Source organism: Haliotis rufescens, unplaced genomic scaffold, assembly GCF_023055435.1.
Source record: "Haliotis rufescens isolate VD_foot unplaced genomic scaffold, xgHalRufe1.0.p SCAF_29, whole genome shotgun sequence".
NCBI lineage: Eukaryota > Metazoa > Mollusca > Gastropoda > Lepetellida > Haliotidae > Haliotis > Haliotis rufescens.
Genome location: NW_025963990.1, coordinates 2,114,124 through 2,140,732, shown reverse-complemented (window position 1 = coordinate 2,140,732; position 26,609 = coordinate 2,114,124). Strand labels below are relative to the sequence as shown.

General features: G+C 42.2%; 1 protein-coding gene across 1 annotated transcript in view; it reads left to right on the top strand.

Annotated features, from left to right (window-relative positions):
• The window catches only part of LOC124137715, a 48,843-nt gene extending 23,395 nt beyond the window's left edge, over positions 1–25,448 (top strand). Inside the window, exons 19-49 of the mRNA XM_048402764.1 lie at positions 35–155; positions 348–493; positions 665–798; positions 1,127–1,402; positions 1,616–1,879; positions 2,159–2,307; positions 3,414–3,555; positions 4,695–4,798; positions 6,074–6,277; positions 6,365–6,539; positions 6,951–7,216; positions 7,423–7,578; positions 8,121–8,340; positions 8,718–8,872; positions 9,563–9,883; positions 10,537–10,705; positions 11,154–11,356; positions 11,812–11,998; positions 12,420–12,590; positions 13,744–14,148; positions 14,482–14,781; positions 15,062–15,153; positions 16,096–16,270; positions 16,721–16,835; positions 17,188–17,392; positions 18,183–18,356; positions 18,852–19,065; positions 19,699–20,011; positions 22,954–23,044; positions 23,556–23,585; positions 24,676–25,448. Coding sequence (XP_048258721.1) covers positions 35–155; positions 348–493; positions 665–798; positions 1,127–1,402; positions 1,616–1,879; positions 2,159–2,307; positions 3,414–3,555; positions 4,695–4,798; positions 6,074–6,277; positions 6,365–6,539; positions 6,951–7,216; positions 7,423–7,578; positions 8,121–8,340; positions 8,718–8,872; positions 9,563–9,883; positions 10,537–10,705; positions 11,154–11,356; positions 11,812–11,998; positions 12,420–12,590; positions 13,744–14,148; positions 14,482–14,781; positions 15,062–15,153; positions 16,096–16,270; positions 16,721–16,835; positions 17,188–17,392; positions 18,183–18,356; positions 18,852–19,065; positions 19,699–20,011; positions 22,954–23,044; positions 23,556–23,585; positions 24,676–24,873 — 5,875 coding nt within the window. The 3' untranslated portion in view covers positions 24,874–25,448. The remainder of the gene's footprint in view (positions 1–34; positions 156–347; positions 494–664; positions 799–1,126; positions 1,403–1,615; positions 1,880–2,158; positions 2,308–3,413; positions 3,556–4,694; positions 4,799–6,073; positions 6,278–6,364; positions 6,540–6,950; positions 7,217–7,422; positions 7,579–8,120; positions 8,341–8,717; positions 8,873–9,562; positions 9,884–10,536; positions 10,706–11,153; positions 11,357–11,811; positions 11,999–12,419; positions 12,591–13,743; positions 14,149–14,481; positions 14,782–15,061; positions 15,154–16,095; positions 16,271–16,720; positions 16,836–17,187; positions 17,393–18,182; positions 18,357–18,851; positions 19,066–19,698; positions 20,012–22,953; positions 23,045–23,555; positions 23,586–24,675) is intronic.
• Positions 25,449–26,609: the final 1,161 nt, after the last annotated feature.

Below are 26,609 nucleotides of genomic sequence, written 5' to 3'. Positions count from 1 at the left end.
TGTGCTTCTCATTTCGACGTTTTGGCTTCTCCAGATATGAGATAGCTGTTGGCACTTCACCTGGAGGGGGACAGCTGAGGGGGTTCTTTGAGACTGATAACGTCACAAAGAGATACCTGTCAGTCACGGGCCTGATACTGAAGGGAGTGAGACAGGTTAGATAACTCTTGACTCTTGACTCTTGACAAAAGGGATATCCCTGAGTTGTATATGTAGTTTGTGTCATGTCTACAAGATAGGTAATGTGTTATTCTGGACATCACTTCCATAATAAGCATCACAGGGGAAACTAAGTTCGGATTTACTAGGAACACACAACGCATCCAATGATGAATTTCAAATTACAGATATTTGTGACAGTAAAAGCTACCAATGGAGCTGGCCTCAGCACAATATCCACATCTAACGGTATCTACATGTCCTACCTCAGTCAGGGCTTGGAGCCGCTCACTCATGTTGGAATCTGGGATGGCGACAGTCACGATGGAGACATGTGAGTGTTGTCTGTAAACACAGCTTCAGGGTAATCTCTCTCAAAGCATGATACCAACAACTCGGACCCACAAGATACACTGAGAAAACGCCCAGGGTCAGGTAATATCATCATCTTCATATGCAAAGATGATTCAGTATCTAATTTGTAGTTGACCTTGTTTCTCTACAGTGACTTCCAGACAAGTCTGTCCCGAATGGGGGCCAAGTGGGACGTGTCAGGTGACCCGTGTCCAGTGGTCAAGTATGCGTGGGCAATACAAAGGGCTGACGGTCTGAGGGTCCAGGAGTACTTCAATACAGAAGGTGGGCGTTGTGATTGCAGCTGACACTGATCACATGTCTTAATACTGGAGGCTTTTGCACAGATGTATTTCGAGGACCCAATAGCCAATGATTGGACTGAAAACAGTTTGTTTTCATTGCTGAGCTCAGTTAAAAAAACAAAATCAGTTCTGTTCTCCATTTGTGAACTTCTCTGTTGACGGAACTAATAAGGAGCCTATACCTTTCTGATGTTTTGAAGTTTTCAGCTTGGTACGCAAAACTAAAATATATTTTACTTGTTCAGCACCAGTTTGCTGTATCTCTGTTGTTTGTTGTGGTGGATCTAATGAATTGCTCTGAATTCCAGGAAGAATTCATGGCGTCAACGACCAACTGAGCATGCAGAACATGGAACGCTACTACCAGTACCTACGGGTGACCAACTCCATGGACTACACCTACACCATCAGGTCGAACGGCATCACCATCGAGGATGACCCCCTGGTGCCTGGACAAGTCAATGATGGAGATGTCGTGGGATTTGACCTCGAGTTCCTCCGAACTAAAAATAAAGTCAGCGCCAACTGGGACAAGTTTGGTAGCGATGGCATCACCGACGACGTGTCAACTGGAATAAAAGCTGGTTAGATAATGTTTGTGCAATATTAATTTCCGTATCTCCATACAGATGTTGAGATTAGGATAGTCTTCCCGTCACTCTTCTAGGAACTCAAGAAGAAAATATAAAAAGAATTAAAGAACAATAAGATAATTAAACCAAAGCTGTATGCTCAAAGATTCAAATGTATTTGCTTGTGTTTTCGAAATAAAGGGCGTTTTCACCTTTTCGTCGTAGATGAGGACAAAGAGAAATCTTCAAACCAAGAAGTCGCTTTCTACGAGGTTGCTGTTGGAACTGACCGCCGTTTCCCCAAAACACGTGACAACGTTGTGCCGTTTGTCAACGTTGGCCTCAACAAGACTGTGACCTTCTACGACCTTGACCTCACCCCCATCACGGCAATGTATTACTTCACTGTGAGAGCACACAGCCGTTCCGGGTCTAGGACTGACGTCACGTCCAATGGCTTCTCTGTTGGCTTTGATGGAGGAGTCTCTGGTGAGACCTTCACTTTTCCAGAAATTGTAGAACCACGTAGCTTGATATATGTAGAAAAATTAGACATTACGCAGCAAGAGTATCATATGGTACTTACTGGTAACACTCTGTCAAATCTTAGTCAGGACGTATACAAAGACGACTAACAAAGACACCTTAAAGTGAACCATCTACTAACATTTGTCTCCTGTTTGCTGCTGCTGTGTGACAATATATAACGTATCGATCCATGATAGTGAACACCACTGCCTGAACACATCTCATCACCTTGTGTTTCAGCCGGTTTCATCGACATGAAGGAATTTGTCAACACTTACACTTTCGTAGATGTACCTTGGGGTGGGTTCGAATCCAAGATCGGCATGATGATGTACTACGTGGGTCTGTCCAACAACACGGAGGCGGGCAACTATAGATGTGGACAGTTTGTGAGTATAGATGTCAGACAACTATAGATGTGGACAGTTTGTGAGTATACATGTCAGACAACTATAGATGTGGACAGTTTGTGAGTATATATGTCAGACAACTATAGATGTGGACAGTTTGTGAGTATACATGTCAGACAACTATAGATGTGGACAGTTTGTGAGTATAGATGGCAGACATCTATAGATGTGGACAGTTTGTGAGTATACATGTCAGACAACTATAGATGTGGACAGTTTGTGAGTATACATGTCAGACAACTATAGATGTGGACAGTTTGTGAGTATAGATGGCAGACATCTATAGATGTGGACAGTTTGTGAGTATAGATGGCAGACATCTATAGATATGGACTGTTTGTGAGTATAGATGGAAGACAATTATAGATGTGGACAGTTTGTGAGTATAGATGTCAGACAACTATAGATGTGGACAGTTTGTGAGTATACATGTCAGACAACTATAGATGTGGACAGTTTGTGAGTATATATGTCAGACAACTATAGATGTGGACAGTTTGTGAGTATACATGTCAGACAACTATAGATGTGGACAGTTTGTGAGTATACATGTCAGACAACTATAGATGTGGACAGTTTGTGAGTATAGATGGCAGACATCTATAGATGTGGACAGTTTGTGAGTATAGATGGCAGACATCTATAGATATGGACTGTTTGTGAGTATAGATGGAAGACAATTATAGATGTGGACAGTTTGTGAGTATAGATGGCAGATAACTATAGATGTGGACAGTTTGTGAGTATAGATGGCGGGCAACTATAGATGTGGACAGTTTGTGAGTATAGATGGCAGACTACTATAGATGTGGACAGTTTGTGAGTATAGATGGCAAACAACTATAGATGTGGACAGTTTGTAAGTATAGATGGCGGGCAACTATAGATGTGGACAGTTTGTGAGTATAGATGGCAGACAACTATAGATGTGGACAGTTTGTGAGTATAGATGACAGGCAACTATCGACGTGGACAGTTTGTGAGTATAGATGACCGTCGCAGCAAGTATGCGTATCTATTCTGTGGCAAGCGTAATTTAAAATCTGAGTTCCATCGAAAGACCTAATGTTGGTGATATGTTTCAGACTGAAAGAGGCTCCATCACTGACAATGCACGGCAAGGTATTTTCAACATTGTGGACCTACAAAATGTCGGGAAGGACACATTCATGAAGTTTGAAAATCTGTCTCTTGAGCAGAATGGAGTCTACTATGCTTGGGTTGTCGGTAAGTTGAAGCAAAAAGGCAGATACATAGTGTTAAGCCCCATCTTATACTACTTAAGCTGCTAAAGACGTAAATAGAAATATGTAACGACAGATAATAATGAGGTGATAAAGGGAAATACAGATGCGTGAACGGAATGTTATATCCGGAACTATATTTACGTCTTTTGGGAAAGGTTGTGTTACGAGCTGTTTTCCAAATTGGAACGCAGAGGTTAACCCAGAAATCAGTTCGCACAGAATAAAATTGTGAAGCAAGTATACATGTATGACCACACTAGATCAATGAATAAACAATAAATCCCATTTAAACACAAATTTCAGGTTTACAATAAAAGATTCAATACGAAACAGGCCCTAGATTAATATTAGTTAATTTATAGATGTTCCGTATATTGCCACTGTTGAAGGTCGTGAAAAAACCCCTCTCTTTAACTAAAAAAAGGTAATAGAAGCTGGCAGTCATTCAGTATCCAAACAGTATTTGGCAAGTAGATTAGAACGAAGCCAGGTAGAAAATGCATCAAATCGCCCTCACGTCGCTCTTATCAAGGTACAGCCAGCCTTCTAGAAGCTGCCCCTTCCAGAAACTCCTCGAATGATCAAGCCTGCCATGTTCATGTGCACAAGTGCAGATAGCTCTAATTCTAGTACACCATTATTCTTAAAAGCCCAACTTGCTGTTCAAATATGGCTACGACAGCAGTGGGTATTTGTGAATAGTAATACGATCATTCACTGCAATTGACACTTACTTCAAATAGATGTATGACTGTTGATACCGCCAATAATATTACTTACATATAAGAGCTGATAATTCTGATATATCTTTAGCTCATTGAGTAATTAATCATGTTTTGTCTTCATGCGCGTTTATTATCCCTGAGAAACTGTGACATTAGCATGCCTGTTTTGTGTTCATTATGGTATAACTTCACATCATTATTGATACATTTCTTTTCTAAATCTCATCTCAAGTCACAAAAACATGTTATTAAATTCACATTTTAGATACGGGGATATGCAGACTGCAGTTAAAATGTGTATCAATGCTGCTGACATATGTATCATTCATCCTCGCGTATGCGCCAATATCCCTGACAGCAACGTTTCATAATTAGGAATTTGATCCATACACAGGTGCAGACAAGGCCGGAGAGTGCAACGTGACTAGTCACATGTTCCAGGTGGACGTCACACCTCCAGTCAAAGGCAGGATCAGAACAGGGCCCTATTATGACATGGTACGTGACAGGGGCCAACTTCGTAAATCCAACTCTCTGTTCAGGCCATGCTTGCTAATAACCGTAGTATCATTACATGTTCTTAAAAGGTCTTGAAGATTGCATTGATATAAAGGCGTTCGAGCCAACCAGTTATCACTGTGTATGGATTTGTGGTTCACTCTATGTTTAGTGACAAGGTTTTATCAGGATGGCTAAATTAATTTTCTTTGATCAATACCTACTTCATAAAGGTTGTCTAGTTATCTTGTACAGCAGGACAGCCCACTAGAAGTAAGAACATTTCGAATTATATTGTTATAGCGACGGATTTAGGACAACCATTGTCTGAATGAATATTTAATTCCAAAGGCTTATTACCCTGGAACCATGTTATCTATATGCCTTGAAACACTTAATTACCGTTATTTATAAGATGCTAATCCTAACTGTTGATCCCCATTGTATTGTACATCAGTTGTCTGCCATGACCTTGGCTGTAAGCCTTGATCCTTGAGAGAGAGAGAGAGAGAGAGAGAGAGAGAGAGAGAGATCTTACTCTTAGCCTAGCTAGGGTTAGGCTGGGTGCTTCGGGGCACCAAGACAACAATCACAACCACAATGTGCTGACCTGGCACATAGTGTCTTTTGTATGTATATATCTACCTGTATAAAGTAAAATTATATATACTGCAAGCTATCGCCATCATGTTGTCACTTCCTACCTATAACCATACGCAGACTCCTAGCACATACGAGTATGCAAATTATTCGTTAGCAACGTCACGTGTGTCTGCAACGCAGTGCACCAACGCGTTGTTAATATCGTAGTACGTGAAACTCGACCACATGTAGACACATATTTGAGACTCATTTGATGTGTTTGCGTTCACTGTTACACTGGGGCATGTTATCGTTTCTTTCATATCAAATGAAAGAAATGGCCCGTGACTTTAGAAATCTTGTTTTTAAAAAAGTCTCAAAATTAAAAAAAAGTTCAGATGACCATACTTTGTTTCGTAAATAAAAACCTGCACAAAATCAGAAGAAAGGGAAAGTTGGCTATTGGAAAGTAAACATGTTTATGATGTTGTCGAAAGCTTACAATGGACGAGATTTCTTATCATTATTGAAATAGGTTTGTCACTTTTATGAATGATTTACCAAAAAATAGTAATGACACCAGGTATGCACACACCAGTGAACGTATCCTGAAATGGATATATCATAGAAACAATAGGACTAAAAACAAACAACATTATATGGGGGTGTATAATGTACTGTTACATTCGGCAGCAACTGAGTTACTCGGCGAGCAGTGAGAGTCTTCAGACCTACTGGACAGACTTCAGTGATGAAGACTCGGGGATCCGCTGCTACCACGCAGCCCTGCTGAAGAGAGCCTCCTGTGACAAAGACTCGGCGGAAGAAACTGTCGTAGATTCCATAGAGATTGATGTAAACTACACGTCTTATAAATTCATGGACATCACTATGCAGGTTGGTGATTTACAACAATTGGATGTAGATTATGACACGTCTACGGACGCACCCTAGATATTAAATTTTCACATTTTCTACTTCAAGGGCAACACTCCCTACTTTGTGCGTCTCGTGGTGGAAAACTTTGCTGGTCTCAAGTCAACATTAGACTCTCCACCGGTCCTGTATGACAGTTCCCTCCCCTCCTCCGGCCTCGTCATCGACGGGCACGACTTCACTCACGACATCAGCTGGAGCGGCTCTGCCAAAACCGTCACAGGTAACCCATATATATTACGGTTTTGTTTAGATACGTAGGTGCAGAAATGATGTGTGGGGTGTCTGATACGGTGAATGGTACTAAGTTGTGATAAAAAAGGCTGAAGTAATAGATGACATGTACCTTACATTCAGATTACATGACATTGGTGATGCCCTGGTGACCTGGCTGACTGCGCTACTCACTGTACAGGGACTAACCACTAGGATGTCTTCTCCAGTGTCGAGTATTTACAAGCCACGGCACCATAGTCGTACTTATTGCTGACCGTGACATAAAACAAGGATCAATCACTCCTGCGATCTATGCACTACGATGTAGCGGACACATAATTGCTCCAACCGTTTGTCAAGTAAAGAGAAATACTTGGAACCTACTTCATTTTAATCACTTACTTTCTGCTGTCTGCAGGCACATTCCTACACCACCCTGTGCCAGACGAGTCTCCATGTCCTGTCCGACTGGTAACATGTGATGACTCGGAGTGGAAGTACCTGGAGTCAGACCGGAACTACGACAGCAACAACCATAGCTTGACCTTGACCTACAGATCAGCCAACGTCCATCCCGAGTCCGGCAAAGTGGACATCAAACTGGTCAGAGACACCAAGACTGACACCATGTTTTCTGGAACCTACTTCAGAGATGCTGACCTTGTGAATGGCGGGGAGTATAAGGTATTATGATGCAAACAGGCAAATAGATCTTGTCACCTAATCCACCCAAATTAATCTTTCCAATCTGTGCTCGTTGGCAAAGTTACTGTGACCTAGTCAATGGCGGGGAGCATAAGGTATTAAGATACAAACTGTCACATAGATATTGTCGCCTTGTGTCTCAGGTATACTACTGATGTCTCACCCACTGACTCCGTGTGTTTCAGCTGTCTGTCCGAGCTGCAGCAGGTGATGGTCAGGCGGTCACCAGTGTCCTGTTCTGGGACGGCCCAGATGACTACATCCTGGACTATGACTACACACCAACACCGGACTGGACCAAGTCTGTCTGTGCCTGTTGCAGGGTGGAACCTGTTAATGCAGTATGAAGCCTTTCTGTAATCAACTCATTTCCTAACCCGTGCAGTAAAATAGCCTTCATTGTCTCAACGATTATAGCCAATATACCAACAATAACGAAACGGCGGTATCGCCCAGTAGTCAAAGCATTGAATCGTTATGCCAAAGATCTTTGTTCGGCTTAACACATGAAGTGAAACTAATTCTTGGTCTGTCCGTGTGTAACATAGCTAGCAAAATGCTTCAAAGCCGAAAGAATACACTCACTCACTCACTCACTCACTCACTCACTCATTCAAACATCCACGCACTCACCTATCCACCCCGCAGTCTTAGTCCTAGTCCTAGATGATATGTTCATAATCATCGTGGGCAAGGGTAACAGGGTAATTTGTGTCCCGTTAACGTGTCAAAAACCTTTGGTCGTGGCTTCGAATCCCAAATTCTCCATGTTTGTGTTTCTAGGTTTGTCACCCTGTGCTGGCTGGTCTCCCCAATATGATAAATGTTAATGGCTGAGAGTTGAGAACTTCACGTTTTCAATAATGTGTATCTTCTTTCCTAGTCCTGTACGTGCAACTGTGATTCTTACCTACAAGCGGAGAGGTACCACAAGAACATCACCAAGAGATCTGTGGATGAGGATGACCCTGGCTACGAGGTGAAGAAGCTGACAAACGAGGAAAAGAAGAAACTTCAAGGAACCGGTTCTCTCACTGGCAAGACTGATATCGGGAATCCTAATCTTAACCCGAGGAAGGCATGTGGAGTACAATTATTTGGAGGTTTGTATATTTCGCTTCTGTTTGCATGTACATGATTGTAATGAGGAATGCAGTTTTATACGGAAGGTATGTTCAAGCAAATGGACAACGTGAACTGAACAGATAGGCTACAGATTACAACTGTAGTTTCAATCATGGACCGTGAAGGGGAAGGTCTATGACCAGTACCATCATACATTAATAAGTGGTCCTCAAGACACATGACATTCCTCTTTTATTCTTACATGACTACAGGTAAAGTTAGATTCCAGTATCATCATACATTAACATGTCAGCCCTGTTTTCTTCTGATGAAAGGACGTTACGTGAAGATTACATGTGATGCATCTATTGTCGGCCTTAGCAGTACTGATGATATTCCTCCATACTGTGTATAGGTGCAGCAGCCAAGTTGGTGTCATGGTGTGGTTATGGAGACTACCTCAACGAACCTGAAGAAGCAGTGAAAGATCTCGAACAAGACCCCTCCAGAAATTATCATCAGTACATTGTCAAGTTCACGACACAGAGAGACGAAGCAAGGGGATCAGAGGTGATTTTGATAGAAACCTGACACCATACTAATATCAGAAAATGTTCAATGTAACTAATGGTATAAGCTGTCGGAGAAATTAGACTGTATAATACCGCTTTGACAGTTTGTCGGTATGATTGCGTGTAGTGAGTGAGTTGTGATTAACGCTGCTTTTAACAGTATTCCAGTTATATCACGGCGTGTCAGCTCAATGTGGTAGGAAAGTCTGAAGTGGTGCAGGTCTTACCACTTCGATGAAACCCTAGAGCACGGGTATGATGCTGACAAACCTGGAAGCATAATCGGGGTGAACCGAGAATCGAACCCACTGATTCCCGGTTCAGCGAATTGCGGCGCCTTAGACGACGGGGCCACCCTCGTCCCCATGACCGCATGTAACATCAGAATGCGAGAAATACCCCATTAACGGATGAACGTTTGCAACAAAAACTAAAACACACGGAACCTTATATGATGCTAACGGACCATGGATTTTATTTAGGCAAACATTGGATTAGAATAGAATATAAACTGACCCTGGAACGCAAATCATCATTGCCATTAGAAAAGGCAATATGCTGGAGGTTCGTGAATAGCTATACCAATTGATCATATATCAGTTGATCACATTCGGTTGTTTGATTGTTTAACAACATCATACACACGACATATGATAAACATGCTATACTTTTAAATTAATTGTTGTAGGTTACCTGGTGTATGGCAGTATTTATGGACGGGGATCTGCTGACGGAGCAGTGTGGAATACCGCGTCTGTCTCCTGACACCAAACTCTTCCTGGGAGTATGGAATCACAAGAACTATATTCCTGACACTAATCGAGATTCGGAAGGACACCTAAAAGTTTGGAGTGCTACGGCTTCATTTCGTGATCTGGTGATGCCAGCCGACAAGGAGAAGTTGTGTCGCTATGGCAACCCTTTCCAAGGAGGTAACAACGCCATTGTTCGATATGAGGCAGGAATCGGGTCAGCATCAGGTCTCTCTGATGTAGTGCCGTACCAGCAGGTGAGATGTGGCGCATGTTGACACAGATTAATATCAGCGACAGGTTGACTGCATCGTACACAGATGAAAAGTGATATGTCGAAGAAATTAGAAATATCTGGTGAAAACTAATACCCTGTGGCAGAGAGTGTTCAACAACACTCACGGGAAAAGTTGTTTACGAAACTATGAAGTTTGAAATGGGGTAATTATAACTTTACACGGAGTGAGGCACGACGGTAGAGATAATTGCTGTACCCGACCGGGACTTGTAGCATCACCTGAATTGCGAATGTGACATCTTCTGTGTCTCGCTCTGAGACTTATCTACTGAATCTAACGTGTTCTATGTGTTGCTAGGTAGATACTCCGTGTATCCCATGCCTGACACCCCATGACGTTACGTCATCCTACTCTAACGTGTCCTGTGTGTTGCTAGGTACATACTCCGTGTATCCCCTGTCTGACGCCCTGTGACATTACGTCATCCCACTCTAAAGTGTCCTGTGTGTTACTAGGTACATACTCCGTGTATCCCCTCCTGACGCACTGTGACATTACGTCATCCCACTCTAAAGTGTCCTGTGTGTTACTAGGTACATACTCCGTGTATCCCCTCCTGACGCACTGTGACGTTACGTCATCTTACTCCAACGTGCTCTGTGTGTTGCTAGGTACATACTCCGTGTATCCCCTGCCTGACCCCCTGTGACATGTACACATGTGACGCGGCTTGTGACAGCTCATCAACAGACCAGGTAAAGATCACCCTCAACGACCTCAACCTTACAGAAACAACAGTTGTTGAGGGAGAAGTGGTCCCTGTATTGTACTACCTCACAGGTGAGAGAACAACAGTTTATGATGTACTTAAATATTATGTAGTTGACTCACAAATAGAAACAACATTGCTTACATCAGTTCGAGAAACATTGTCAAACATTTGACTTCTTAAGATAACAGTATAAAAAATTATGATATATTTTACCACAGGGCATCTGTCCTTCGCAGAAAGATGCTGCTGTGATTAATCAAATTGTATTTTTCCTTGTGGGGATTCTGCCACAGAATCTGTGGTTATCCTCTCAAAATGGCAACAGTCACTTCGAATTGTGACCATGTAAAGCCCGAGTCATCGTACACCGAAGACATTAATCGTCTTATTATACCTGCAATATTGATGACATGGGCTTACAGAAAGGTTCATTTACACGCCAACGTTGATAAAGAGATAACATGAAAATATAAGAATACCTCACCAGTCTGATATCACCTGCTTGACATGTTTCAGTGAAAGCTGTCCTTGGGTCTGGAACAGAGGCCGTATCGTCATCTGACGGCTTCAACATCGACACGTCACCACCTTTGTTTGACACCGACGTCATGCTCTACATCGACGTCGCCCAGGGAAAATTCACTCCTGTGACGTACCAGGGATCCAACGACACCATCAAGGCTATATGGAAGTGCAATGACAACGAGAGCGAAATTACGGTAACGCAAGGCTTCTCTGTGTCAAAATATATTTATAGTTAAGTGTGTACTGAAAAACGTAAAAAGGAAAGGCGTGCGTTCCCTGGCCTGCCAGAGTTGTTTAATATGTGCATTATCACGTCCTTTTCATGCTGTATCCAACGCGTTGGTGGGCACATATACTAAAGGCATGATGGAGAGGCCCCATGGTCAAAGCGCTGGTTTGTCACAACATACACCGGGGTTCGATTCCCATACATGTGTGACGCATTTCTTCCACGTCGTGATATCGCTGGAATACTAGTATTACCTAAAAGCAGCGGGACATCACACTCTCTCACTCACTCACTCTGCTGCTGAATGATCGACTTTGAGGCCAATTGCAAAGATACACAGTGAAGGTTATTTAACATGTAACCAACTTTATATAAACTGGGTAAATATCGAGCTACAAGAATACATGTATGACATTACAGAACTACGAGTGGGCGATAGGCACGTCGCCAGGGGGAGAGGAGTTGCAGACATTTGTAGCAACTGGGGAGTATCCTGGATCGATGAACTCCGGACTTGTGGGCCTCCTTGAACACAACACGACATACTACGTGACCGTCAGATGTACCAACGGGGGTGGACTGGTCACAACATACGCTGATCCTAGAGGTGTGTACCTTAATACATCAAACACTAGAGAGTTACTCTTGTTCTAGAGGTGCGTACCTTAATACATCACACAGCAGAGTATTACTCTTTTTCTAGCGATGCGCACCTTGATACATTATACAATAAATTATCTCTCTTTTTCTCGAGGTGTGTACCTTGATACTTCAAATAAATAAATTATTTCTAGAGGTGCGTACCTTTATACATCAAAGATTAAGTTCTTACTCTTCTTCAGGAGGTACGTACCTTGACACATCAAACAGAAGGGTGTTACTTTATTTCTACAGACGCATCTATATACATTAGAATAAGTACCCCCCTTGTACTTGTGAATTTCTCAATTGGAGTTTTGTCAATATTTTTTTAAGAACCTGATTCCACCCTGAATCGATTAATCAATAAAGTGGAATGTGTGACTTAGGTGTGACCGTTCTGCTTGAGCCTCCCCTTGTTGATGATGTCAACACGACAATAGTGGGTGCTGAATCCCTTGGAGAGAAAGTGGTGCCGCCAAACTCCATGAAAACCAAAGACAAAAACACCGTGGGTGCTTCCTGGACGGTGTCTGCAGATGAGAGTGTCAGGCGATATGGTAAATGATAATATCATGTATAATGAACGAGCAATATCATTAAAATCAGAAATGTTGCCATTGCTCCATGAGAAGTACTGCCATACAATCTCGGACATATAACAGACATTTCAGAATTTTGAATTTCTTTTGTTCAGTCCCCAGATCTTGGTGTAGCGGCGGCGACAACTAAGATCTAATTTTATTCAGATTGTAATAAGATCGAATGTTCTAGATCTGAATTAGTTACAAGTACACCTATGAGGCTTGTTTCTAAATACATCAAGGTCTTACGTCATGATCAATAGCATTTTCGATACTAATTGATACTTTTCTTATAAGAATTACGATGATGACACCAGGTGTTCTCGAAATGTTCCCTGGCTGTATCCCCCAGCATTGGCAAAAGTCAAGTTACAATACAATGTGAGGTGAAATTATTTAGTAGATGTATCTTTGTGTTGTCAATGGTAGATCTTAGTGCAAATGGCCGTCAGGTGTACCAATAACAATTGATGAAGATTCTCTCCCAATGAAGGCGATGGCGAGGGCTGAAGTGATTTAAGTGAGATCATGTTCAGCATATGTTATTATATATGATTAAAAGCAGGGAATTGTCTGTCTACCATATATAGGGGCGGTTGGGTAGCCTAGTGGTTAAAGAGTTCGCTCATCATCCGGGTTCGATTCCCGACATGGGTACAATGTGTGACGCCCATTTCTAGTGTCCCCCGCCGTGATAATGCTGGAATATTGCTAGAAAGCGACGGAAAACCATGCTTACTCACTCACACACTACCATATATATGGAATCTAAATTTGCAGGAAATCATTTTTATGTATTATTATTGACCGACTTTCGATTAAAGAGAATTTGATCATTAAAAACATTGAAATCTTTGAAGCCTGGATCACTTTAAGATAACTACTGTCGATAATATATATATTTATTTTTTCTTTTATCGCTTCACTATCACAATAGGTCTGTGGTTAGAGAGTTCGCTGGTCACTGTTTGCAATCCAAAATGGGTACACTGAGTAGGGCTCATACTTTGTGTTCACTGCCACTGTGATACAGTTGGATTACTGCTAGATGTGGAGCACCTCACTACTCACTCACTCTCTCGCGGTAAAACTAACAGAACCCTGAAAGACATCTATGCTTCATCTTCAGATTTCTGTGTGGGGAGTTCCGAGGCCAGCATCAGTGACATCTTCCCCTGCACGTGGGTTGGCTACAACACGTCGGGGACGGTTACAGTGGCAGATGGTTACCTTAAACTAAACGGCCGCAATATCTACATGCTGAGTCAGTACAAGCTAGGGTACAATGCCTCGGTACCCGGCACAACGGACAAGTCAGCCTTCACCATGGCTCCAGGCACAGAGATGTTCATCTTCATGAAGATGTGTAATGAGGCCCAGCTGTGCACGACCAAGTTGCTGGGCTCCACCATAGTAGAGACAGACAAGTCCACGATGGCGACGTCGTCTGATGGTTCTGCCGTCACTGTAGATGTTGGAGGTGGTGCGAGGAGGAAGAGGGACGTTTCAGGAGTAATTGTATCAACACCAGATGGTCAGTGTGCAAAATAACGTGATAATGATCAGAGCTACGGAGAACCATTCTCACTGACTCTCTTTATCATACTTTGGAATATTGGTAGAATAGGTCAATATTTACCAATGACTTTCTCTTAAGAAACAATACGGACAGAATAGGTTCGCCCACCCGTGCTTCTTGTGAGGGTCGACTTAAAATTGGGATCAGATTTGTAACTGATGTAGGCCCGATTGTTTACAGGCCATTGTGGAATATTACTGTTTGACGCTTCATTCAACATACGTCTCTGTACACTGTATGTTCGTGTGTTTCATCATCTCACATGGTATTGCCTTGTCTGTGATCCAGGGTTGCAAGTCGGCCAGAGCATTGTGGTCACTCAGCTCACGAAGCTTGATCTGGAGACGGAATACAAGTCTGACGCCTCGGTGGAGTTCGTCCCCTACATCACTGACCCGTCTACATCAACCACAGAAGATGCCTTCACGGACAGAATCCTCAGAAAGAGGCTCAACTATCAGGAAACAGACCTCTCCTTCTCTCTCACTAGTGTTGGTAATCTTCCCATGCCAGGACCGGTGAACGTGACCTTCACCTATGACTCCACGGTCACCAACACAACCTTGATGCTGCTTCACTGGAATACTGGTACGGCCTAACTTTTGTTAATACGGATAATGTGACTTTATATGAGCCATCTCGATTGACAGGGATACACTGTATAACTAACTGAGGACGCAATAGATCTGTTATACTGTACATGGTGGAGTAAAACAACGTTGAGTCACACAGTGGGATGACCATCGGTCAGACCGTAAAAAGATGTAAAAGTCTTTTATAACAATCCAGCAATAAATACAACTGATAGGCAGCGTGAAATACAAGAGTTAAAGAGAGTCTTTGGTCAGTGATGTTTTGTATGATGCAGATGCCCGACAGTGGCAACAGAGCAACAAGACTTGTCACCATGAAACAGACACGGAGGTCAGAGACCCCGTGACCTCTCAGGTCACGGTCAAAGTGAGTGACATGATGTCCTTTAACAGTTCATGATGGACCCTGATATGGTAGAGTTCCAAAGGTGTAGGGGGCGGTCGGGTAGCCTGGTGGTTAAAGCATTCGTTCATCACGCCGAAGACACAGGCTCGATTCCCGACATGTGTACAATGTGTGATATTGCTAGAATATTGCTAAAAGCGGCGTAAAACCATATTCACTCACTCACTCACTCACTCATTCACTCACTCACTCAAAAGGTGTGCTTTGTTTAGACAGGTGTACTTTGTTTAGACAGGTGTACTTTGTTTAGACAGGTGTTGTTTGTTTAGACAGGTGTAGTTTGTTTAGACAGGCGTACTTTGTTTAGACAGGTGTAGTTTGTTTAGACAGGTGTACTTTGTTTAGACAGGTGTTGTTTGTTTAGACAGGTGTACTTCGTTTAGACAGGTGTACTTTGTTTAGCCAAGTGTACTTTGTTTAGAGAAGGTATTGTTTGTTCAGATAGGTATAGTTTGTTAAGACAGATGTAGTTTGCCACATTGGTATTGTTGGAATGAAGTTCAAAGTGGAGAATATCGACGGCCACACATTTTAACAATCGGACTTAACGAAGGAAATAGCAGAATGGATATAAAAGGACGTGGGACTTTGACCTGACCTGTGTATTATAAGCTTACCGGATGTTTAAGTATCATAAATGAAACACATCAACCTTTTACCTGTATCTAGTTATGTTGATATGAAAATTATTGAGATCCAATCATCTTCCGCTAAATTATGCAGTAATTATAACATCAGTATGCATTGACAGGCCGTTGCGAAGGTTTATCATTTCCAACACATATGATAGTTCTGTCTTCAACATGTAATGGACATGCTAAAGACCCTTCTTTGTTCACAGTTGTATAATCTTTGCATATCGGTCATCGTCTGGGATGATTGTGTCTTTTGTGTTCTGTTTAGGTATGTAACACAAGGTCAACACTAGACAGCAGCAGTTCCAGACGTCGGCGATCTGTGTCTGACACGTACTTCAGACACCCAACCCAGTTCCTACTGACTTCAGCTCTGACAGAGATACCTAATTCACCACCTCAGCTCACCAGCATCACGTCTCTTGCCATGCAGGAAGATCAGGGTATGTGTATCTAAGTTTGTCTCTGTTATCATGCAGGAAGACCAGGGTATGTGTCTCTTAGGTTGTCTCTCTTGTCATGCAGGAAGACCAAGGTATATGAGTCGCATCTAGCTGTGAAAAAAAGATGTACACTTAACTGGTCTTACCTTCAAGTTACATATTGGCCTAAATCTTCGTTTGTTAGCATTCTTCCTGTGCTCGTTGGTTCTAGTGGTCTTATACAGATCTTGTGATAGTGGGTTCGATTCCCAGAATCGCCCTGATTATAATCCTTGAGAGAATGCCAGCATCTTGTGAATTCGCATGTGTCACCGTGGTGAACGTGTAAGACATGATTCAGTCATGACTCTCCTCATTCATTGTTCAGTGGAACACTGAAAATGCGTTAAGGCCAACCCACTTACTAGAGTATGCACATCGTCCAACTTACATCACTCGATAATGTTCCAGGTACAATCGTATACCAGATGACTTCCACGGACGCCAATGGAGACGTGGTCAAGTACAAGATTAGTGACAACTTCACTGTGGCTGATTTAGAACTGACGCTGTCAGAGGATGGATTGTGAGTGTCTACTTCATACAGCTGAAAACTTGTATATATGTTGGTGTGTAGTATGAGAGAAGTCATGTTCAGAGGAGTTGGGCTGGTTCCATGATATGTTTGGAAACTTACGTTTTATACCCTGGCCTTTGTAAGTCTGCGTCAATCAATATCTTGCATTTTCCAAACATATCAACATTGACACCTTTCTGACACCAATATGTGGGTCTGTGCAACAGCGGGGCAACCGGTTTGGCAGGGCAGGTTTACCTTTTTCCCGAACACGTGGTGTCATCTCTGCTTTTCAGTGATCCATTCATGTAATTGTCACCGCCAAGGGGAGTCGTCGGATAATCGAGATGATATATTTCAGGATGACCTATACACCTGCTACCAACTACTACGGATCAGTAGAGGTCCCGGTTATTCTTTATGAGGTACCCCAGGCTGAGATACCACCGGCTGAAACGGCTGTAAACATCAGCATCATCATCACCTCCGTCAACGACGCCCCCAGCGCCTTCGTCTTCAGTGATGGAGTCAGCTTTCTTCACGCTGATCCGACCCATCCAGTCCTGGTAGGCGGCTTATCAACGTGTTGCTCTCTCTCTAAGTCTACACAGAGCCCATGTTCTTACCGTGAATTCGGTGAGGGTAAAATGCTCGTTGTATGTCAGATATCGTTACCTTTGCTTGTCACGTCGAAGGCCCAGGTTCGATCCTCTACATTGATACAATATGTGAAGTCCATACCTGATGTCCCCCGCCGTGATATTGCTGGATTACTGATTGATAAAAGCGGCGTACAACCACTCTCACTCACTGAAGAGTGTTACATGGAACTGCCGCAAACTGTCTTTATCAAAGGAAGCCGCAGAAGAGCTTTTTGTGTGAGGAGACTACACACAAACTCCTCACATTGTCAAAAAAGGTTTTAACCTTATTCACAACATCCATTTCACATATTCTGAGCAGGTTGTATATTAGGCGTGTTAAAAGGACTGTCGTCTGATACCCAAATTAAAATATTGTCCCTATATTTTGGGATACATGTTTCTTACTATTGGTCAGTGTAGCATAACTCGGGGCACAGGTGGTGGGCTGTTTGAATGCGATGACATGCATCAACCAAGTCAGCGAGCCTGACAACCCGATCTCGTTAGACGCCTATTACGACAAGCATAGTCGCCTTTTACTGCAAGCATGGGTTGCTGAAGACCTATTCTAACCCGGTTCTTCACGGGTCAAGTATACAAGTAAATAATAAAGTTATAGCTATGGCGCTTCAGCTTGGTGCTAAGATCGGACACATCTTCAGCGCTAATATAGAAAGGCTCTGTTCATGGACAGGGTAATTTGCTTTTCCAGATTCTACTCGAGGAGGTACGAGTAAATGACAGCAACCCTACAACATACAGATGGGAGTTTGGAGCGTACGACGTTGACGGTGACGACAACATTACCATCTACTACACTCAGCCATCTAGCGGGAACCTCACAGTCGGCGACGTGAACACCGTGGTACCCTGCTCATACAATACGGTCAGTCAGAGGCGCATTGCATTCGGGAATTTATAACATGTATTCATATAAAAATGACCCGTCCTATTCAGGGCGTAAATTTGAATCAGTGTCCGTGTGTGATGTGACCGCCTCTGTGGTCCAGAGCGTCCGTCCGTAGAGCTGAGGATCGGTGTTTCTGTTCGCAACCACATCACACCAAAAGACATTAATGATGGCGTTCGGATTTAAGGGGTTAAAGCAAGGATTGGTCGGCTCGGAGTCAGGATACTGTCTGAGTGGGGTAATCATGTTAACCTGCGGCATGGTATCTCAGTGGACAAGCACTATAAAACCGGCATCAGTCCGGACCAGTAGAAGCAGCCACACACACATGCATGTACGTCGCTGAATAAGTGCAATAATCTTAAAACAGACGTTTATCCCCATTTCACCTCCCTTCGTGCATTCTCGGTGTCCTTCACAGTGATTCTATTGTAATGGTCGAAACACCAGCGTAAAATGTTTTTATTTCAGAGCGGCATCCCCTGTGACAGCCTCCATCTCCCCCATCCTCCTGACTCCCTCAACTGGGTCTACAGGACCTTCCAGTACCAACCTGACCCTGGTTACTATGGTTACGATGAGGTCCGTGTATACGCCCAGGACCAAGCAGGGGTATACTCGGATGTCATCACGATCAAACCAACTGTTATGGAGAGGCCATGCGAGAATGGAGGAACATGCAAAAGTAAGCAATGATATATATAAATGTGTTTGTCTACTGACCAGCTTGAACTGATTAGGCTGGAAGCGCTGGCTCGTCAGGCCAAAATCCAAGTTCGAATCATCACATATGCAATCGTCCTTAGAAAATACACATCAGCGAAAACTTAACCTTTATTATAACATACAGGACTAAACATTTACTGGAAACATATATTCACTATGATATGACCCAGAAAATTGTTGCTATAACTGAAATTAGGCCATCGTCAATATTTCACGTGTTTGTCACACTATGCTCCTCCATCACCCCTGAATACTGTGAACGGCAATATTGAAGTCATTCGCGACGTTTGAAAACTTTTCGTGACAAACATGTTCCCTTTCGTGAATTTGAAAACAAACAAACTAGTATTCATTTTGTTCTCGGTTTGATTAACAATTGACAAATATATCTCACAGCTGTTTGGACACAGAGAAAGAAAGCAACACATTAGCCATAACCTTAACATTTACAAAATCGATAAGACCTCCAGCTAAAAATATTCCTTGACACCAATAACTCACAGAATGATTACCTCATTGTCATACAATCTCCACAAAGTGCCCGTATGCCACACACCTAATTCACGTTATACCTCCACATACATAATTCCAGGCAAGAATGAAAGCGTGTACAACTGCACCAACTACCGCCGTGCTGAAGGTTTTGACCTCTACTACGAGTGTGCGTGCGCACCTGGCTGGACCGGCATTCATTGCGAGGATGACGTCAACGAGTGCAGCAGCTCTCCATGTTCCTGGCCGTACGTCTGCTACAACGACGTCAACCGATACTACTGCGCATGTGCGAAAGATGATCCAAACTGTGATGGGTTGCAAGCATGGATGATCGGTCTGGTTGTGTTGGCGGTGATATTGATAATCATCTTATCCTTGCTGGCTTGGTATCTCTGCATGCTCAAACGAGGGTAGGTACTGCGCATGTCCGCATGGGTACGTCAATCAATGGGTACGTCAATCAATGGGTACGTCAATCAATGGCTACGTCAATCAATGGGTACGTCAATCAATGGGTACGTCAATCAATGGGTACGTCAATCAATGGGTACGTCAATCACCTGTCGAGTATAAAACGAGTAAGACACCAAATATAACACCACGTTCCAATTCCATTCAAATTGCCGAAAATACACATTTTCGTATTGAGAGGACCTCCTGGTATGACCATATAAGCTCTATAAGATTAGCTGACGGAGATGAAAATGATATTCTAGTTCCTTATTTCTAAACAACAACTATCCTTTACCTAATATTTACATTTTCTTAATAAACAACTTAAATTCAACCCTTACAAAAGGGCTTAAAAATAAATATCACCTGCTTTACAAATCCATCGACCCATAGTTTACAACGTTGAAAAAAAATATAATCTGAAGAACAGTAATTTTCTGTGGAGATCAAATGTGCACGATGAAAAGGCGATCGATATTTGAAGGGAAATAACTCTTTCTATGACGTGTTTTCAGTGAGTGAGTTAAGAATTAACGTCAGATCGGCAATATTTCAGCCATATAGTGACGAGTCGTGTTTTCAGAAACACGTAAGGCAGCCGCGTTTTATCCCACGGAAAGAGATGGGCCCACAACCTATTTGGTCATCAAAGTACAGCCATACATACGGACATGGTGTCAACTTAAAGAGGATGATACTCCTTCCATCGCCACTGTTACGGAGTGAGCAGCGGAGTTCAAGAGGGGAAGAGAGAACTTCGATGATGATCCAAGATCAGGAAGACCTTCAACCGCCACTTCTAATGGCCCTGTCCCACTGCAACGTTTTAGAGTAACTAAGTAACAGTTAGTACGCTGTCATACGTCGAGATTTCATTGAAAAAACATGATTTTGGCGCATCCATAGCGTACACATAACGAGAGTTTACCGTATTTGTAACGCATGCCTTACATATTAGTAGCGTTTCACTGACTTACACATAACTTATGACAGCGTATAAAAGCGTATTGCCAGCGTGTGTCTGGCGTGTTCAACGTATGGCCAGCGAATGCCTAACGTATAAGTAACGTATGACGAGCGCGCTCAGCGTAGGGTAAAAGGGAGTGACTGACTTAGTAAGGTTTTAAGTCGCTTTTAGCAATATTCCAGCAATATCACGGCGGGGGACATCAGAAATGGGCTTCACACATTGTACCCATGTCGGGAATCGAACCCGGGTCTTCGGCGTGACGAGCGAACGCTTTAACCATTAGGCTACCCATTAGGGCCGTATCGGTAAATGATATCTGGCGTTTGTAAACGTAAGTGGAGCGTACGTCTAACGTATGCCTAACGTATAATTCATACCTTAATACGTTCCCATACGCCGAAAATTTTGTGCAGGCACAAAAATGTTTTTAAGCCTCGGCGTACTACAACGTATACCAGCGTGCCTTTAACGTATACAACTTACACCTACCTTATCCATAGCGTGTTTCAGCGTTGCCGGGGTTTGGGAAATATTCTCCTACGTCGCCATACGTTACTGCTATACGTTGTAGTGTGACAGGACCATAAGGAATAAGACACATTATATGATTATGGATGATCGACAAGTCACATAGCGAATACAGTCGGCATCTCTCTGAGAGAATTGGGAACATTCTTAAGATTGACCTGGGTATGACAAAGGTTTCAGAACACTGGGTTTCAATGCTTCTGTCTCCACATCAGAAACATTCGGGTTCCCCATCTCTCAAGATACTTTACGTCGTTTTGAAGCAGACCCAGCTGAGTTTGTTCCAAGAAGAAGGCAAAGTCTCTTTTATTAGCTGGTAACTTGATGGCTTCAGTAGTTTGGGTTTCCAATGGAATCCAACTGGTGAACGACCACACAAGATGTCAAGCCGATATTGTCCTAATCAGCTTTGGCAATTGCGTGAGGATATCAAGGCTAAACGACGTGAATGACCCACGAAACGTGTGTTGGACAATGCACCTATGCTGTTGCCATGGCTGCAGTGCATGAGTTTCGTTTTGAATTATTGAATATCCTCTGTATTATCCGTCAGAGATCCACGTCTTCCCAAACTTGTAGGAAGAACTGTGCGTAAAGCATTATACAAAATGGTGATGAGTTCATTTATGCTGTGGGGAACTTTTTGGGATGAAGGCGCTCCAGCATCTTTGGAAGACGTGTGTGGACCTCAAATAATACTTAGAGCAGTCCTTCAAAGTTAGGTTCAGAACTCTTCCGCAACCCCACGTATATAGTCGAAAGTAAGATGGCATTTGTGTTTGGGAAATAACGTAGTTCGTGACATGGATACGTCTGAAGTGTTTGGTATATATCCCAGGGGCATATAACACATATGTGTGTTTTACAGAACGGTATGTGTGTTATTGTCGTGCATAAAGGTACATGTTTAGATTCTAAATATATCACATACCGTCTTCCAAAACAGTTCGACCAGATATGATTCTGATCAAACAACCCTGAAAATGGACAGGAACAAATTTAAACTTGCAAATATTGACAACTTAATTATTTCAATCTCGCAACCCTTATGTATAAGTTTCTCTTATTAACACTGTTGAGTACTTGTTCTGATAGGGATGTCCTAAATAATCCGCAGTTCGTGTCTCGATTATAAATTCACAAAATGAAACCGAAATACTTGCTGAAAACCAGCATGAACGCCTGATGGCATGTTTACAATGATTCAAGAGTGCACAGTTCTAGGAATGTGTCCCTTTGGTTCTGTTTGACTCTGTATCTTTTCAAATGCCAGTTGTACAGGTGTGAATCATGTTGATTATGAGGTCTAACACTGCGCTGACCCACCATAAGAGGATGACCACTTTGGTTTGAGGCAATCACTGTCAAGTCCTTTAAAATTATTTACACATTGTTTTCCAGTCGTTTCCACTGGTCCTTGATAGCGTACAAGATCTTCCGTATCCGACCTAAGGGATCCAGAACACCCTTTGTCAATGAAGGCTTTAGTGATGTAAGTATGTTCAAATGTTCAGAGTACACCAATGTGGCAATATTCCAGCAAGAATTCAGAAGGACCGAAGACACCAGAATAGGCTTAACTAGTATACTATAACCAGTATGCTTCCTCGGGTACCATTTATAACATAGCTCCTAATCATTCAACACGTAGGGTTAGCAGTCATGGTTGTTTTATCACAATTAGAAGTCTTTTAATCATTAGTTTTTAAATTTCTGTCTATTCCGTACCTAGGTTCCCCTGACATATAGTTACACATGTATTACTAACTTTGCAGTGGGTGTCAATAAATGCTGCGGTGTTGATAATGCCCGGATAATGTACACAAATATGATGCTCACAGTCTCATCGACTCTTTCGTTTGACACGACTGTTATTTAGCCAAATCATAAACTGTGACTATTTAACTCGTGATAAATACCTTGTGATCAATCATGAGTAATGAAGAATAATTTATAGGTTTTTTTCTCGTGCATTGTAAAAAATAAGTAATTACTTCTTTCAGGATTTGAGCGGAAGTGAGAAAAGCCATAAGGTAAGTGTCAATAGTTCGTCATAGTGAACAACATAAACTTGAACCTTGAATGTCATGTAAGTCCGGACACTGTAAATTTGGTCTTTACCGGATATTCTCACAATTTGCACGACGATTATCTGTACCTTTTCTCCCAATACCGATTGTCATGTTTCTCCCACTTTTGGATGCGATTGTTCGTCCATTGCGTTTATCTACGTTGCCAAGCTGCATCTACGGGGAAGAAATCACAAGACACTTCCCTCCCGAAATTAATGTCGCCCAATTAGTTGCGAGCGCTTGTTCGAATCTCCAGAAATGATGTCAAGATGGAACAATGTTTTATCGTGAAATAAACCACACTTCGTTCTTCGTTGCTCTTTGTGCAATCTTATATATTCCAATAATCCTAAACTCACAACTCAACTGTTCAACGGAAAGCAAGTTTATTTTAACTTTGAAATATTTTAAAAAGCCTATTAAAAAATTTGAAAAAAATCGTTACTAAAGATTATCAACTAAACATTCTGTATCCTATAAAGTAGTATCCCCCAGTCAGAGTCATCTGGGGCGGTGGGGTAGCCTCGTGGTTAAAGCGTTCGTTCGTTACGCCGAAGACCCGGGTTCAATTCCACACATGGGTACTTAATGTGAAACCCATTTCTGGTCTCCCCCATCCGTGATTTTGCTAGAATATTGCTAAAAGCGGCCTAAAACCATGCACGGTCACTCACTTACTCTAGAAGTAGCAATTTTGACTGTAGCGACACAGGCTTAGACCTTGCACGGTAGGTACGTACTTTTAGGATAGGTCGTCATCTGATTATATTCGTATTAAACTGTTCACAGTCCCCCATCTTCACGACCACGATACCGTGAGTAACTACATTGTGGTTATTTAAATATACAAACATTTCAGAGTTAAGTTTAACACGGCTTACAAAAGTATGTCAATGATATCACGCCTGTCGGCCTAAAGTGATGCACGAGTGTGGCATGAAACACCACGGATCACAATCAGGACGAATCCGGAATTAAAACGCAGGACCAGTAGCTTTCCAGATACGGCTTGCTAAAAATGTACTAACTTAGATGGTGTTTTTTTCTCCAGGCAAAAGGCCTAACCATTGAGCCACAACTCGAAGAGGCAAACATCCGCTTTGACCACTCCAGACATCAACCGACTCGTCCTGACTTCACTCGTGGTGCAAAAACGGACCGGCGCATGACACCAGTTGAAGATTACGGAGAAAGACCACGCAGTTCATCCTCTCTTATCAGGGGCAAGTCTACGGTCAGAAGAAAGTGACCCCGTGTGGCCCCCGGCCCCGAACCGGAACCAGACTATGATCCATGAAGAACTCCGGAAACTATGTAGATAGTTGTCTTTCAGAAAATGCTTAAATATAACTTACTTTATGTCATTTGTAAACACATGTCGTGCAAATGGTTGATTTAAAATAAAGGTTTATTAACTGAATGTTGATAAAATCAGTTAATTAAATAATTAAATCCCCAGTCTAATAATCTTATTACAAGGGCTTCCATTGATGGAAACTGCTGATAGGATGTCATCGATAAATGATATATGAATGTTGGCTGTGTGTTTCTATCAATGAAATCTCACAGAATATTCTTCTATTGTAACAAAGTTTAAATTAGCGCCTAGACACGCATATGTCTTGAGTGGACAGTGGAAACTTGAATATGAGCTTGTAAAGGTTAAAATTGTAAAAGCAATGTATTTTTTAAAATCTTTTCAAGATGTATATTTTATCTATTCACTTAAAAGATCAACTTAAATAGATATATTGTGTATATACCACAACCAATTGGGACTTGTGTGCACTGGACAGTAACGTATTAATATATCGCATAATTGTACTTTTTCATCAAAAATAAATATTGTTCAGCAATTGAAAAGTTGTTTCCGTTAGTCTCTTCGATCTCGGCCGTGATGGAAAACACCACCACCCAACCCAATCCCATGTCCCCCCAACCCCGAGAAGGAGGAGTTGGAGGGGTGGATGTTGAGGGTATTTAAAAAATGAACGATTTTTGGAAGATGTATTAGAAATTGCGAGTCATTGTACTGTGATACGCAGTAACGAATCTTCACTCAATGACTCATTTCAAGCCATGACTCACTGTACAACACTGTTCGACGGTCACCAAACACAAGAGATGATCTTTGAGCTGCATTTGAAGGGCTGACGATTTTACAAACTGTGGCAATATACTGCCGGGAAAAAGACATGTTTGATGATTTTTTCGATGGTGATGTATTTGATACGGGTATCATAGTTGTGTTTTGCACCTTATGTTTACTGTGTTTCGCAACTGTTTCAACGTTTTGATAACGTTTGTAACTGTTTAATCCAATCCATTTTTTAAGTTATACCTTCTTTAATCCTGCAGTGTAATTCAGTGTCAACGACCGGTCACAGTTCTTGAACACAGAGGATGAGAATCTTGCCCTTGTAACTGTACTACAACAAACAATATCAAGATATGCATTTTAAGTAACTATATATACTCAACAACAAAAGTTCCTGTGACACCAATATTTTGTGTATTTTTCAAGTTTATCAAGTACAGTTTGGTTTTCAATATTGTAGTACATGTATGGAATCAAGTCACAAAAACGCAACTGCTACAGAAAAGCATGCATTCCATGCAAAAGTTGACTTTTATGCAAGCCCCATGCATTTCACTACCCAAGAATGGGTATAAACACATCTGCGTTAACAGGATTCCATATGCATTGTTTAGCATCGTGCTGACAACAACCAGTCAGAAAAACAACAAAATTACTCAATTATTCAATATTACGAAATGCCACGCAAGCCACGCGCAACCAATAATCGACAAGACAACTGGATTCGAACAACACACCTACGAAATCGATTCCAGCCAGCAACAGTGACTGCAAGAAGCATCCCTGGCCTTCGACGAATATCTTCACAAACCGTACGTCGTCGCCTCAGATGTGCAGGGATTGTCGCCAGAAGACCCACTAGACGTCCCATTATGATAGGAAACCGT